Source organism: Rhododendron vialii, chromosome 2a (assembly GCF_030253575.1).
Source record: "Rhododendron vialii isolate Sample 1 chromosome 2a, ASM3025357v1".
Classification (NCBI taxonomy): domain Eukaryota; kingdom Viridiplantae; phylum Streptophyta; class Magnoliopsida; order Ericales; family Ericaceae; genus Rhododendron; species Rhododendron vialii.
The window spans coordinates 8,933,174-8,946,192 of NC_080558.1; the positions used below are offsets into that span (position 1 = coordinate 8,933,174).

At 35.4% G+C, this 13,019-nt stretch overlaps 1 protein-coding gene across 1 annotated transcript in view; it reads left to right on the plus strand.

Moving 5' to 3' along the window:
* The window catches only part of LOC131318098 (uncharacterized), a 30,338-nt gene extending 17,597 nt beyond the window's left edge, over positions 1-12,741 (plus strand). The window contains exon 9 of the mRNA XM_058347908.1: positions 12,497-12,741. Within this exon, the coding sequence (XP_058203891.1) occupies positions 12,497-12,649 (153 nt within the window). The 3' untranslated portion in view covers positions 12,650-12,741. The remainder of the gene's footprint in view (positions 1-12,496) is intronic.
* The last annotated feature ends 278 nt before the right edge of the window (positions 12,742-13,019 follow it).

Here is a 13,019-nt window from a genome sequence, read left to right on the forward strand (position 1 = left end):
TTTTTTTTTTGGGTAAGTATTCCATTGTTTATCGCCTAAAAAACAAATTAGGTAAAATTTTGAAAATTATGCATGAACAAAGGTAATGTTGGAACATCAATCTTCCAATCAGGGGTGGATCTAAATAAAGAACAGGTGGGTCACGTGACCCAGCTGAAATTATTAGAATAGTGTTTTTTGAACCAAGGAAATAAGTAATACATATGAAAATACCCAACTCATAGCAAGCCTTGCGACTTGTGCAAGCGGCAAAGACGTTTCCTTTTGTGCCGTTGGTTGCTGGTTCGATCCTTAGGAGTTTTCTCCAATCTTTCTTTTTATTGTTGATGCTCAAACGGATGAAAAAATTCTCCTAAAACTTGTAGCTAATGATAGTTGAAGCTAGGGGTATACAAGGTCCGGATTGGTCCGGTTCTCTAGAAAATCAGTAACCGGACCTTTTGAAACAGTTCTAGAAAATTGGGAACCAGAACCTAACCAATATATGAATGGAACCTAACCAGAACCAAACCGCAAGACCGGTTCGGTTTTGATTCGGTTCCGGTTCTATTCAATAAGCATCAAACACTTATTTACAAAATAGGAACTCATAAAATTAAAGAAATAGAAAGATAATTTCGTGGAATAGGAAAGGAAGGAAGAAAATAAAAGCTTTCCTAATAAATGAAATTTCATCTCTAAATAAATTAAATTTAGCAAGGAAAAGATTAACCTACCAAATTCGAGTACATATTTAATTACACACACATAAGTATATCTATATTTATCTTAGTTTTAAACGGTCCGGTCCGGTCCGGTTCTAACCACGGTTCATTAATTGAGAACCAGTAACCGAACCAAAATTAACGGTTCTTATTTTTTTGGAACCATAACCTAACCATAGAACCACATAACCGGACCAAATTGGACTGTTCGGTTCGGATCGGACCGGTTTTGCAGTTCGGACAGTTTTCTTGAACACCCCTAGTTGAAGCTCATCAAGAGCTTTTATCATAGTAATACCACAATACTAACAACCCTTCCTATATCTACAACTCAAGTAAATATAATAAAGTACTATTCCATTTATTTTTTCTTAATATTTTTTATTGTCCGTTGTTTCTATCAAGGTTATGATTGAGAGGTGACCCATCTGTACCAAATTTCTGGATCCGCCACTGCTTCCAATCTTATCCTATGTGTGGAAAACAAGTATAATATTACTAATCTCATCTCCTTACGAATTCCACTCCATAATCCCACTTCCTTATGAATTTCATCTCAATCCCATCTTCTTTTTTGGTACTCCTTACTTCGGAAATTCGATTCAACTCCATTCAACTACAACATTTGCGTTGAAGAGAGACTTTGGGTGGTGAGTTTCCATTCCCTGCCTTCCCATTCCTTTTTCCCACTTTTTACAATCTCCTCTCTCTCTCTCTCTCTCTATATATATATATATATATATTGTTTTGAGATGGTGGAGACTCTGTTCTTAGAGAAAGAAATATCTCTCACTCTTTTCATTATATTTGAACTACGGAGACTCCATATTTCGAATTCTATATTTGGATTCTAGCTCTTGAATCAGGCCGGTTTTCCAACTAAAGTGCTTTCTCACCTTCCAATTAGAACGGGGCGTACATCTACACAACAAATCCACCATCGTCTATGAAAAGCAAATTACTACTAAGAATCAAGATAAAAAGCAAATTACTACTCCCTCTGTCCCTAAATGTTTGGCACTTTTGGGAGTTCTAACTTTTAAGGAACAAATATTATTGTATTGTGCAAAAATCAAGTGTTCAATCTTACCCTTCTAGTGTACTTTGAATAGTATTTGAAAATTTGAATTTGAAATTTGGTGCCCAAAAGAAAAGGGTAACATAGGAAATTTACCAAAGAAAAGGGTAACAAAGAAAAGGGTGCCCAAAAGAAAAAGCAAATTACTACAAAGAATCAAGATAAAAAGCAAATTGCAAATTACTACAGAATCAAGATAAAAGCAAATTACTACTTGTACAAGAAGATAGTGACACGTAGCAAGGCATCTCAAAAGCTCTCAATTAGAGCGTTAAAAAAGTACTACTGTACTAAACAGAAGGGAACTAAGCAAAACTGAAAAATAAACACCTTTTAACATGTGTTTTCCAGTCCTAGGCTGCATTCTTTTCTCCTTAACTTAAACTTATTAATTTAAATTTGAAAATTGTCTTTATTTAAATTTTTTTTGCATATATTAATTTTGCGTCAAACTTTTGTAGGTTATTATTTCATTTCGACGATGGGAATCGGAAAAGTAAATATTTTTTTACTTTTATCCAAATATTTTAAGAAATAACTATTTTTTAGCAAAAAAATGACATTTTGATTCTAAAAAGTGGTTGTTTTCAAAATATTTGGGTAAAAGTAAAAAAAAAATTTACTTTTCCGATTCCTCTCGTCGAGATAAAGCAATCACTCAAAAAAGTTTGGAGCAAACTAACAAATGCGAAAAAAATTCAAATAAGGACAATTTTCAGATTTAAGTTAAATTTAATCAATTTTCAGATTTAGGTCTACCCCTCCCCGTATCACTGCTACCCAAAGCTATCATATCCGCTCTTTTAACTACTGCATCTCCTGGTCTACAGTAGACATACCCAAACCACCTTAGTCTATTTTTCCTCTACTTCTCTTCTATGGGTGCTACATCTACTATCTCGTGAATCGTTTCATTTCTAATCCTGTCTCGTCTAGTCTTACCACACATCCACCTCAACATTCTCATTTTTGCTACACTCATCTTGTTCACCTGTTGTTTCTTAATAAGCCAACATTCTGTCCCGTAAATAAAATGCTTAATCTTAAAAATAGTAATTCAATCTTGTAATGCAAAAATCAAGCATGTAGCAAAACAGGGGAGTGAACTGTGAAGTTTTTGTGATTCTCAGGAAACTCTGCTTTAGATATGCTGTGCAATGCTGATTCTCATCTGGAGGCGTTTACTTGCTGGTGATTTCACTTCTAATCTCAAGTTACTCCAACATTATCCCTCCACAAATATCAGCCACCTCCTATACGTCGCAAACAAACTGCGCGCACAGCCAGCTTGGTAGTTCTTTCCGGGTTTTTTTTTTACCCTTCTTGTTTTGCTTTATTTTTCCTTTCCATATTGACGAATTAATCTCACTGTTCATTTTTATTTCTTCTGCTATTTCTCCTTGTTCTTGTGCCTAAACTTTCTTGTAAAATTACTGATTGTAAATGATAGTTAAAGTGATAACAAGCGAGGGGTATTCTTTCCTTTCTAAGGCATTCTGGTGAAGGAGAGAGGGTGGTGGTCTTCAGCGAACAAGGAGAAGGGAGGAGAGGTGGCCCTTAAGAGAGAGGGGTCAGCTCCCTTTCAAATGTCAATATCCTCTATCCTCCGTACTCCCCCTTTGTAGGACTATCACGAGCCGCATTGATGATTCAAATTGTTAATCTCGTACATCCCGTTTAGAAATAATCTATGCCAAAATCAACTTCATCTTCATCAAATATTCATGGATACGTGAATAAACTCCTATATTTGTATTACATGTTATTCATAATGTCCTTAAAACTCTCTTTATGAGTCCTCTAAAACTCTTCAAAAATGATAGGATATGTGAATCTGAACTATTCATTTTCTTTCATAGACTGGGTTTCATGTATTGTACCAATCTTCAAAACTCTTTGGATGCTGATAAACCATACATGGAAAAATATCCAAGTAGTGTTGAAAAATTGAAGCAAAACATGACACCAGATATGGAAGATTGTTTTCAAGACTAACTAAACATTACTATTTTGAGAATGTTTATTACAAGAGATTTTATTTTTTACAAAGGTGTTGTAAAAAGTCTGTTTATAGCACCAACTAATCTCAGCCGTTTATTTGCGCAATGAATGGTTAAGATTCTTTTCCGAAAAAGTTTCATTCACATCTTGACCGTTCAAAACACTTTTGAACGATCGTAAAGAAGATTTTCTCTTATTACAATCTCTCTTTCCTCGTTCTGTACAGTGGTAGTCCTATCTTTGTCATGTGGAGTAGTACTGTTTATAGAGGAAGGTCTAGGGCTAATTCAGTAATATACCATAACTAGAGGGACTTGGATAGTAGTTTCGGAGGAGCTTTCCGCAATTTCCACCTCCTTCCAATTCTTTGAGGGCGCTGCTATTCGCAGCCCTCTATTTACTTCCATAGCTCGTTAAAAATTTTCAATTATACTCAACAGTTAGTTACCGAAATTGAGATATATTTTCAGCATCCAATTATCGAAATATAATATTTTTTTCAACAGATGTTTACCGAAAATGCATGTTCGGCAGTTGTTTACCGAAATTTGAACATATTTTCGACATGTAGTTACCGAAATATAATCTTGTTTTCAACAGCAATTTACCGAAATGTTATTTATGATTTTCAACAACTATTTACCGAAATGTAGTGGGCTACGGGAGAAAATAAAGGGCTGCGAATAGCGGCACCCTTCTTCTTTGCTGTGGAATTCTCACGATGCCATGATGATGTCATCCACATGACATCACCCAAATAATCTCACCCACATGACATCACCCAAGTAATCTCATCCACGTGACATCACCCAAATGATGTCATCCCTAGTAGAACCAGTAGAGTATAAATGGTAAAATATCACGTGGATTTAGATTGAAAATTTAAGTAACTAATTTTTTTTTTTGTCTTTATTTGAATTTTTTTTTGCATTTGTTTGTTTTGCGTTAAATTTTTGTAACTTATTGATTGAGATCGAGAAAAGGAAACCAAACCAAACCGAGTTTTAATTTTCTGAATAAAGACAAAAATAAATAAAAGAACTTTTTGTACTTTTCTTTTTGTCTTTTTTAAAAAAATTACGAGTTTTGATCAAAATTTTATATTTTTTCGATTTATTTTGTTGAGACGAATCAGTAAGTCACAAAAGTTTGACGTATAATTAACAAATGCGAATTTTTTTAATAAAGACAAATTAAGTTACTATTTGACTTTCCAATCCAAATCCCTCCGATGCGCCCAATTCTGATGGCATAATTTGGTGAAACAGGAACCATAATCCTGTTAAGAACTCAAAGACTCGTTCACAACGTAGGATCAACCTATTCTCTCTCTCTCTCTCTCTCTCTCTCTCTCTCTTCAACAACACTTTTAAGGAATAATAGTCACTTGGGGGTGCGTGAGAGCGAGGAGGGGCTGCACCTCACGTACCCCTCTCCCTACCTCTCGGCCCTCCTCTCCTCCCATCTCCTTTACATCTTCTGTGACACTGTTAGAGTTAGATCCGGCATTCGCTGGACCAACAACGTTTGTCCGACGACTCGGAGTTGATTTTGACAGTTTAGTGACAAATCCACTGAAACTGGCTCTTAGTGACGAAGACTGAATAACGAATTTTTGTTTTTTTTTTTTGGGTCCCTTTTTTGCTTCCTCTTTTGTGTAAAGCAAGAGAAACCTTATTCTCGAAAAGTGTGCATCTTTCAGAAAAGTACCACTGAATGTGTATATCTTGGTTAGCAAAGCTTGAAACACAATTTTAAAAAGAGATGGAGTAAAATTATACTACTGCATGGAGGGGCCGTGTAAAGGGTTTGTACGGCAAAGCTCTGAATAATTGAAACGTCGCTTATTCTTCCTCTTTCATTCTTTCTTTTGGCACTATACGAAACAGAAACTTAATTATAAAAGTCTTAGAGGCAAAAATTAATTATAACCCTTCAGAATAAAATGATCAGAAGAATAAGATCTTCACACTGGTTCAAACGGATTGAAAATTGGAGCACTTAATTTTCCCAGTGGGAGTAGTGACTAGCGTTATAGGTCGTTGGGCAGCCGGAAGGTTGCCACGAGTAAGTCAGTTCAATTAAGTGCTCCAATTTTCAATCCGTTTGAACCAGTACGAAGATTTTATTTTTATCATCATAATATTCTAAAGGTTCAAAATTACTTTTTTTTCTCTATAGCTCTCTTAATTAAATATCTGCTCTATAGGGTCCCAAATAAAGAGTAGATATTTAATTATGAGAGTTTTGCAAACAAAAATTAATTACGACCCTGTAGAATAATATGATGATAAAAATAAGATCTTTGTACCAGTTCAAATATATTGAAAATTCGACCACTTAATTTTTTAAACACTCTCTCTTCTATTTTCCATTGATAAGCCAAGTACAACGGGACAGAGGAATGCCAATTACAATGAGAAAGAGAAAATAAGAGAACAGAATATATAGGAAAAAGAAAGTGGTTGTGCTAGAGACTAAGAAAATGGGCAAAAAAAAATACCCTTAAAGTGTACATGAACAATTCAGATTCACTATGCAGTGAATCTGAGCCGTTCATGTACACTTTAAGGGTCTTTTTTTTGTTCATTTTCTTTGCGCTTTACATTTCTCAAGGGAAAAACATTTTTCGAACTTAAAACATGGCAACCACAAAAGAGCCAAAAAAAAAGAAAACTGGTAAAACAGACAAAACAAGATCGAGATAAACGACAATTGGATCACAAATTGGTAAGTGGAAAGGGGAAAAAAATATTAACAGACAAAACAAGATCGAGATAAATCAAGAACACTATCTAAATATCTTTAATATCACTTTTATTTACTGCATGATTATTCACATATTCTTCGGGGCGAATAATACAAATTCAGGGTCTAAACATAAACTAAAAGCGGTCACGAGGAATTACTTGCATCTCCTGGGGTAATTTAGGCGGGAAAGGTTTTGTTGTCGTTGTGGTGGTGGTTGTTTTCGTTGTTGTTGTTGTTAATGGAAGCGGAGCTGAAATAATGAGCAGCTGAAACAGTGGCCTGAACCATTGAATCCCACATCATCGTCTTAACCAGCTTCCTCTTTGTTGGGAAAACACTGGCGGCGACGGGCTTTGTTCGAGCTCCTCCGGCAATTGAGTTTGCCGCCGCCTCAGTCCCTTCTCCTCCGCCTTTGGCTCTGACCACTTCCTCTCCTGGCTTCGCCTCCATTTCTTTTTGCTAGTGTTCAGTTACTAAACCTCCATTTCCGTTCATATATATATATATAGGCTTACGTATTATTCCATTCACATACAGTATTATTCCATTCATTGAATCATTTGCCCCTCTCTCTCTCTCTCTCTCTCTCTGCGCTCGCCCACGCCAACGTCATGTTCAATCAACGTCATGTTCAATCCTTGGGGATGTATTTCAGGGCTCACGTCAATGATATTGATAGGAGTTATAATTTTTAGAGTTGAAAATATGTCACTCTTAAAATTTTATTGACCGGATATCATTCGATATGATTTCGTAATATGTTTGTTTTATAAGAAAAAAAACTATTGCTACACTCTGAAATCAGAAATTTGTTTTCTTCAACATAGATGTGTAGGATTTGCGAAGCGACTAAAATATTTTACGAGCTCCTATTTCACTTAAGGATTTTCATTATTCCATGCTACAACAGCAGCTCCACCCTTTGGTTAGGGTGGTCGTATACGAATACCGCAATCTATTTTCACCGTGATCAACTGTACTTATATGCTCAAGGTAATCTCAACTATTTGGCATTTGTAGTTAAGTGAATCCATATTTTTTCGGTAAGTTAAATTTTATTGGGCACAAGCCGAACACCAAGATTACAAGAGAACCAAAACAGAACACAGCAAAAAGGAGGGCATACCCTCTCTACACACGCGGACCGGGGTCTAGTGGCGGCGACCATCACGACAAAAATTTTAGAAAATGCAATTATTATATATAAAAAAAATTATGCCCAACTAATATAGTCTCGCCACTACTAAATTTTTTTAGTATACATTTCGCCACTGGTAATCTGGTAGGGTAAAATTCTGATTCCGTTCTTGTACACACAAACTCAAACACAACACAAAACAACACAAAAACGAGGCCAAAAAGCAGCCAAGGTTACAAAGAAAGTCCCACACAACCCCTGTAGCTAGGGATCAAGGTTATAAATTTGAAACTTAAAATTGCCCCCTTTTTTTTTTCTTGTACAAGTCTTTTCGTTTATGTACCTGTCAATGTTCGATCAAGCTAATTTCCGAAGTAAGGAGTACCAAAAAAGATGGGATTGAGATGAGATTCGTAAGGAAATGAGATTATGGAGTGGAATTCGTAAGGAGATGAGATTAGTAATATTATGCTTGTTTTCCACACATAGGATAAGATTGGAACTTGGAAAATTGATGTTCCAACATTACTTTTGTTCATGCATAATTTTCAAAATTTTACCTAATTTGATTTTTAGGCGATAAACAATGGAATACTTACCCAAAAAAAAAAACATAGAATGATGAAATTGTTAATACCATGTTTGTTTAGGACACGATTAGATTGGATTAAAACAATAATTTTCTTTAATTTTTACCCTCAATGAAGTAAAAGAGAAAATACAATTAAAATGTCCTATTTTTTTAGTCTTTCTTTTCTTTTTTTAACTGTACTCAACATTTTGTGAAAATACAATTAACATGGATTGAAAATACAACTAATGTACATTTTTATACTACATTCAGGTCCAACACAATTATGGCTACCCAACACTATGCACCAATGGCACACAAATGGGTTTATGGAATCCATTTTTGAATTCCACACAAATGATTCAAGTTACTAATTAAATCTATTATTCCTTTTTTTTTTCATTTATGTTTGTCTTTTTGGGTTTTACAAGTTTCAAAAATATCACGAAGCCAAAAAAAAAAAAATTTGAAACTAAACAAAAAATTTACAAAACATGAAAAAAAAATGTTTTAAAATCATTGCACAAAAAATGTAGGAAAATAATGGATATTTTTAACTCACTTTTCAAAAATGGACTGATGCATTGATAATCTAATTTTTACACAGCCAATACACTACAAGAAATTTGATCAACATCAGCGCTTTTTCTATCAGCGCTTGCAAAAAGCGCTACAATAGGAGGTCAATGCCAGCGCTTTTTTTAGCCACTGTTAGAATAGGGATTTTCCAGCGCTCAAACCAAAAGCGTTGGAATAGACCGACCCTTTCCCAGCGCCCAAGCAAAAGCGCCGGCATAGGCCCATCATTTACCAGCGTTTAGAAAAAGCGCTGGAATAAACTCTCCATTTCCCAGCTGCCTAAGAAAAAGCGTGGGAGTAGACCCAATGAAAAAATAAATTGATTGACCAAAATCTAATAATATTACTATATGTTATACATTTTTAATACTCTTTGATCAAATTTGTATCGATACTCGATCAACTTCATTCTTGGTACGGTCGATGAATTACGTAAAATGTAAAAGACGAACAGTTTGGACCAAAAAATAAAGACTCTTGTGGGGGTCGGGTTGCGATCTAATATTTTAATGCCTAGGGATGCATCAAATGTTGTCCGATTAGGCAGTCGTCGATATCCAATGATCTCTGATTTTGGTGACAATGACGGAATAAATGAGATGTGAAATTCTAATGGTTCAGATCGACCACTGTAAAAATTGATTTGGTAACAACCTTTAAATTCTATACATTCAATGCAACTGTTAATAAACTAAGTCTTGTGTTGTACTTGAATGTATGATAGCCATTCAACCGCAACACAATTATGACAACGCAGACCGTTAATTTTGTTTTTCTTGTTGATTTTATCATTCTCATAAAAAAAATATCTCAATTGGGTTTAGAAAACTTCTTTATCGAGACACAACCCGATTAACTTTATTCTTGGTAAGAATGACGAACTCCGTAATATGTAAAAATAGACAATTCAAATAAAAAATAAAGACTTTGGTGGGGGTCGGAATGCATCTAATACTTTAATGCCATGATCACGACACAATCACGATCGATGATCCAATCCGTTCATTTTGTTGTCTTTGTTGATTAAATCATTTCCGTAAAATTTTGCCTCAATCGAAATAAGCAATATTCCCATTAGATGCATTATTTGGGGTCGTGGTGGTAGTGGTTGAAAAAAATCTTGTAAAATACAAATATAAAAATTACTAAAATAAAGCTTTTGAAATGTTAGTGGAACAAAAATAGAGCATAGAACATAAAAAATAAGTCTCATGGGAGGAGTGATTCACCTTTTTATAATAAATAATAATATACCAAATAGTTAACAAAGAAAATAGATGTTAAACATATGTTATATTTTTAATATTTCAAACCATGTAATGGAAATGATGTTTGGTGCAGTGGCTGGAGAAGGTGTGCGCAGGTGATGGTGAGTCCAGGGTCCAGCGTTCGAAAACTGGTAACGGCACAGGGCTTCCCGCCTCCTCCATTTTGGTTTTTGGTAAAGGGGGTCTATGCCAACGTTATAAAGCACTGGGAAACAAAGCGCTGGTAAAAATTAATCTATACCAACACCCACAAAAAGCGCTGGTACAGTGCTATTGCGGCGGTCATGCACCAGCGCTTTACTTAAGCGCTGGTATAGAACACAAAGGTCTATAGCAATGCTTTGTGACACTTTTACCAACGCTTTTGGACGCGGGCAAATCCCATTTTTCTTGTAGTGATATCATACCCATTACATCAGTGGTAATTTCCGGTGGTTTTTTGGTGCACATGTGAGATCCCAAGGGTAATTGCATAATTTATTCAAATGACCAAGGGTAATTGGGTCAATATAATTTAATTTCATGAATAGGATTGTTAATACCTAGTCCCCCAAGGTATTACTAATCCTCCCTAGTGAGGGGATTGCCCATCCCATGGGATTACTAATCCCCTTCCATTTTATGCAATCAAACATAGAATTAGGAGACCCATAGGATTAATAATCCTATCTCACCCTCTAACTCACTTATCAAACAAGGTCTAAGGCAAAAGGAAAGTTTCCTTTGGTGGCTTTCCGAGTTTCGAGTAACTTTTTTGGTTCTAAATAGGTGGGATGCCCATCTTTGGTAACCAAGTTTAAGAAGGCCAAGCTTGAAGTCCCAAAGCAATGATATAAAAAAGGAAATTGATATTTGCACTCCATTTTTTATTGATGGCGCTCAACTTTTAACGTAAAGTTACTAGTAACTTTATGAACCAAATGGAGCGTCATCAGTAAAAAGTGAAGCGCAAATATCAAAATCCTATAAAAAAATAAAAATGTCCCAAATCAGGAATAGTAACAAAATGGAGCGCCATCAGAATAATAATCGGAGTTATTCATTCTGTAGAGCGCCATCAGAATAATAATACAACATTTGCGTTGAAGAGAGACTTCGGGTTTTCCATTCCCTGCCTTCCCATTCCTTTTTCCCACTTTTTACAATCTCCTCTCTCCCTCTCTCTCTCTCTCTATATGATTTTGAGATGGTGGAGACTCTGTTCTTAGAGAAAGAAATATCTCTCACTCTTTTCATTATATTTGAACTACGGAGACTCCATATTTCGAATTCTATATTTGGATTCTAGCTCTTGAATCAGGACGGTTTTCCAACTAAAGTGCTTTCTCACCTTCCAATTAGAACGGGGCGTACAGCTACACAACAAATCCACCATCGTCTATGAAAAGCAAATTACTACTAAGAATCAAGATAAAAAGCAAATTACTGCAAAGAATCAAGATAAAAAGCAAATTGCAAATTACTACAGAATCAAGATAAAAGCAAATTACTACTTGCACAAGAAGATAGTGACACGTAGCAAGGCATCTCAAAAGCTCTCAATTAGAGCGTTAAGAAAGTACTACTAAACAGAGGGGAACTAAGAAAAACTGAAAAATAAACACCTTTTAAGATGGGTTTTCCAGTCCTCGGCTGCATTCTTTTCTCCCTAACTTAAACTTATTAATTTAAATTTGAAAATTTTGTCATTATTTAAATTTTTATGCATTTATTAATTTTGCGTCAAACTTTTGTAGGTTATTGTTTCATTTTGACGAGGGAAATCGGAAAAGTAAATATTTTTTTTACTTTTATCCAAGTATTTTAAGAAATAACTATTTTTTAGCAAAAAAATGACATTTTGACGCTAAAAAGTGGTTGTTTTCAAAATATTTGGGTAAAAGTAAAAAAAAAATTTACTTTTCCGATTCCTCTCGTCGAGATAAATCAATTACTCAAAAAAATTTGGTGCAAACTAACAAATGCGAAAAAAATTCAAATAAGGACAATTTTCAGATTTAAGTTAAGTATAATCAATTTTCAGATTTAGGTCTACCTCTCCCCGTATCACTGCTACCCAAAGCTATCATATCCGCTCTCTTAACCACTGCATCTCCTGGCTTACGGTAGACATACCCAAACCACCTTAGTCTATTTTTCTTTTACTTCTCTTCTATGGGTGCTACACCTACTATCTCACGAATCGTTTCATTTCTAATCCTGTCTCGTCTAGTCTTACCACACATCCACCTCAACATTCTCATTTCCGCTACACTCATCTTGTTCACCTGTTGTTTCTTAATAAGCCAACATTCTGTCCCGTAAATAAAATGCTTAATCTTAAAAATAGTAATTCAATCTTGTAATGCAAAAATCAAGCATGTAGCAAAACAGGGGAGTGAACTGTGAAGTTTTTGTGATTCTCAGGAAACTCTGCTTCGGATATGCTGTGCAATGCTGATTCTCATCCGGAGGCGTTTACTTGCTGGTGATTTCACTTCTAATCTCAAGTTACTCCAACATTATCCCTCCACAAATATCAGCCACCTCCTATACATCGCAAACAAACTGCGCACATAGCCAGCTTGGTAGTTCTTTCCGGGTTTTTTTTTTACCCTTGTTTTGCTTTATTTTTCCTTTCCATATTGACGAATTAATCTCACTGTTCATTTTTATTTCTTCTGCTAGTTCTCCTTGTTCTTGTGCCTAAACTTTCTTGTAAAATTTCTGATTGTAAATGATAGTTACTGTGATAACAAGCGAGGGGTATTCTTTCCTTTCTAAGGCATTCTGGTGAGGGAGAGAGGGTGGTGGTCTTCGGCGAACAGGGAGAAGGGAGGAGAGGTGGCCCTCAAGAGAGAGGGGTCAGCTCCCTTTCAAATGTCAATATCCTCTATCCTCCGTACTCCCCCTTTGTAGGACCATCACGAGCCGCATTGATGATTCAAAT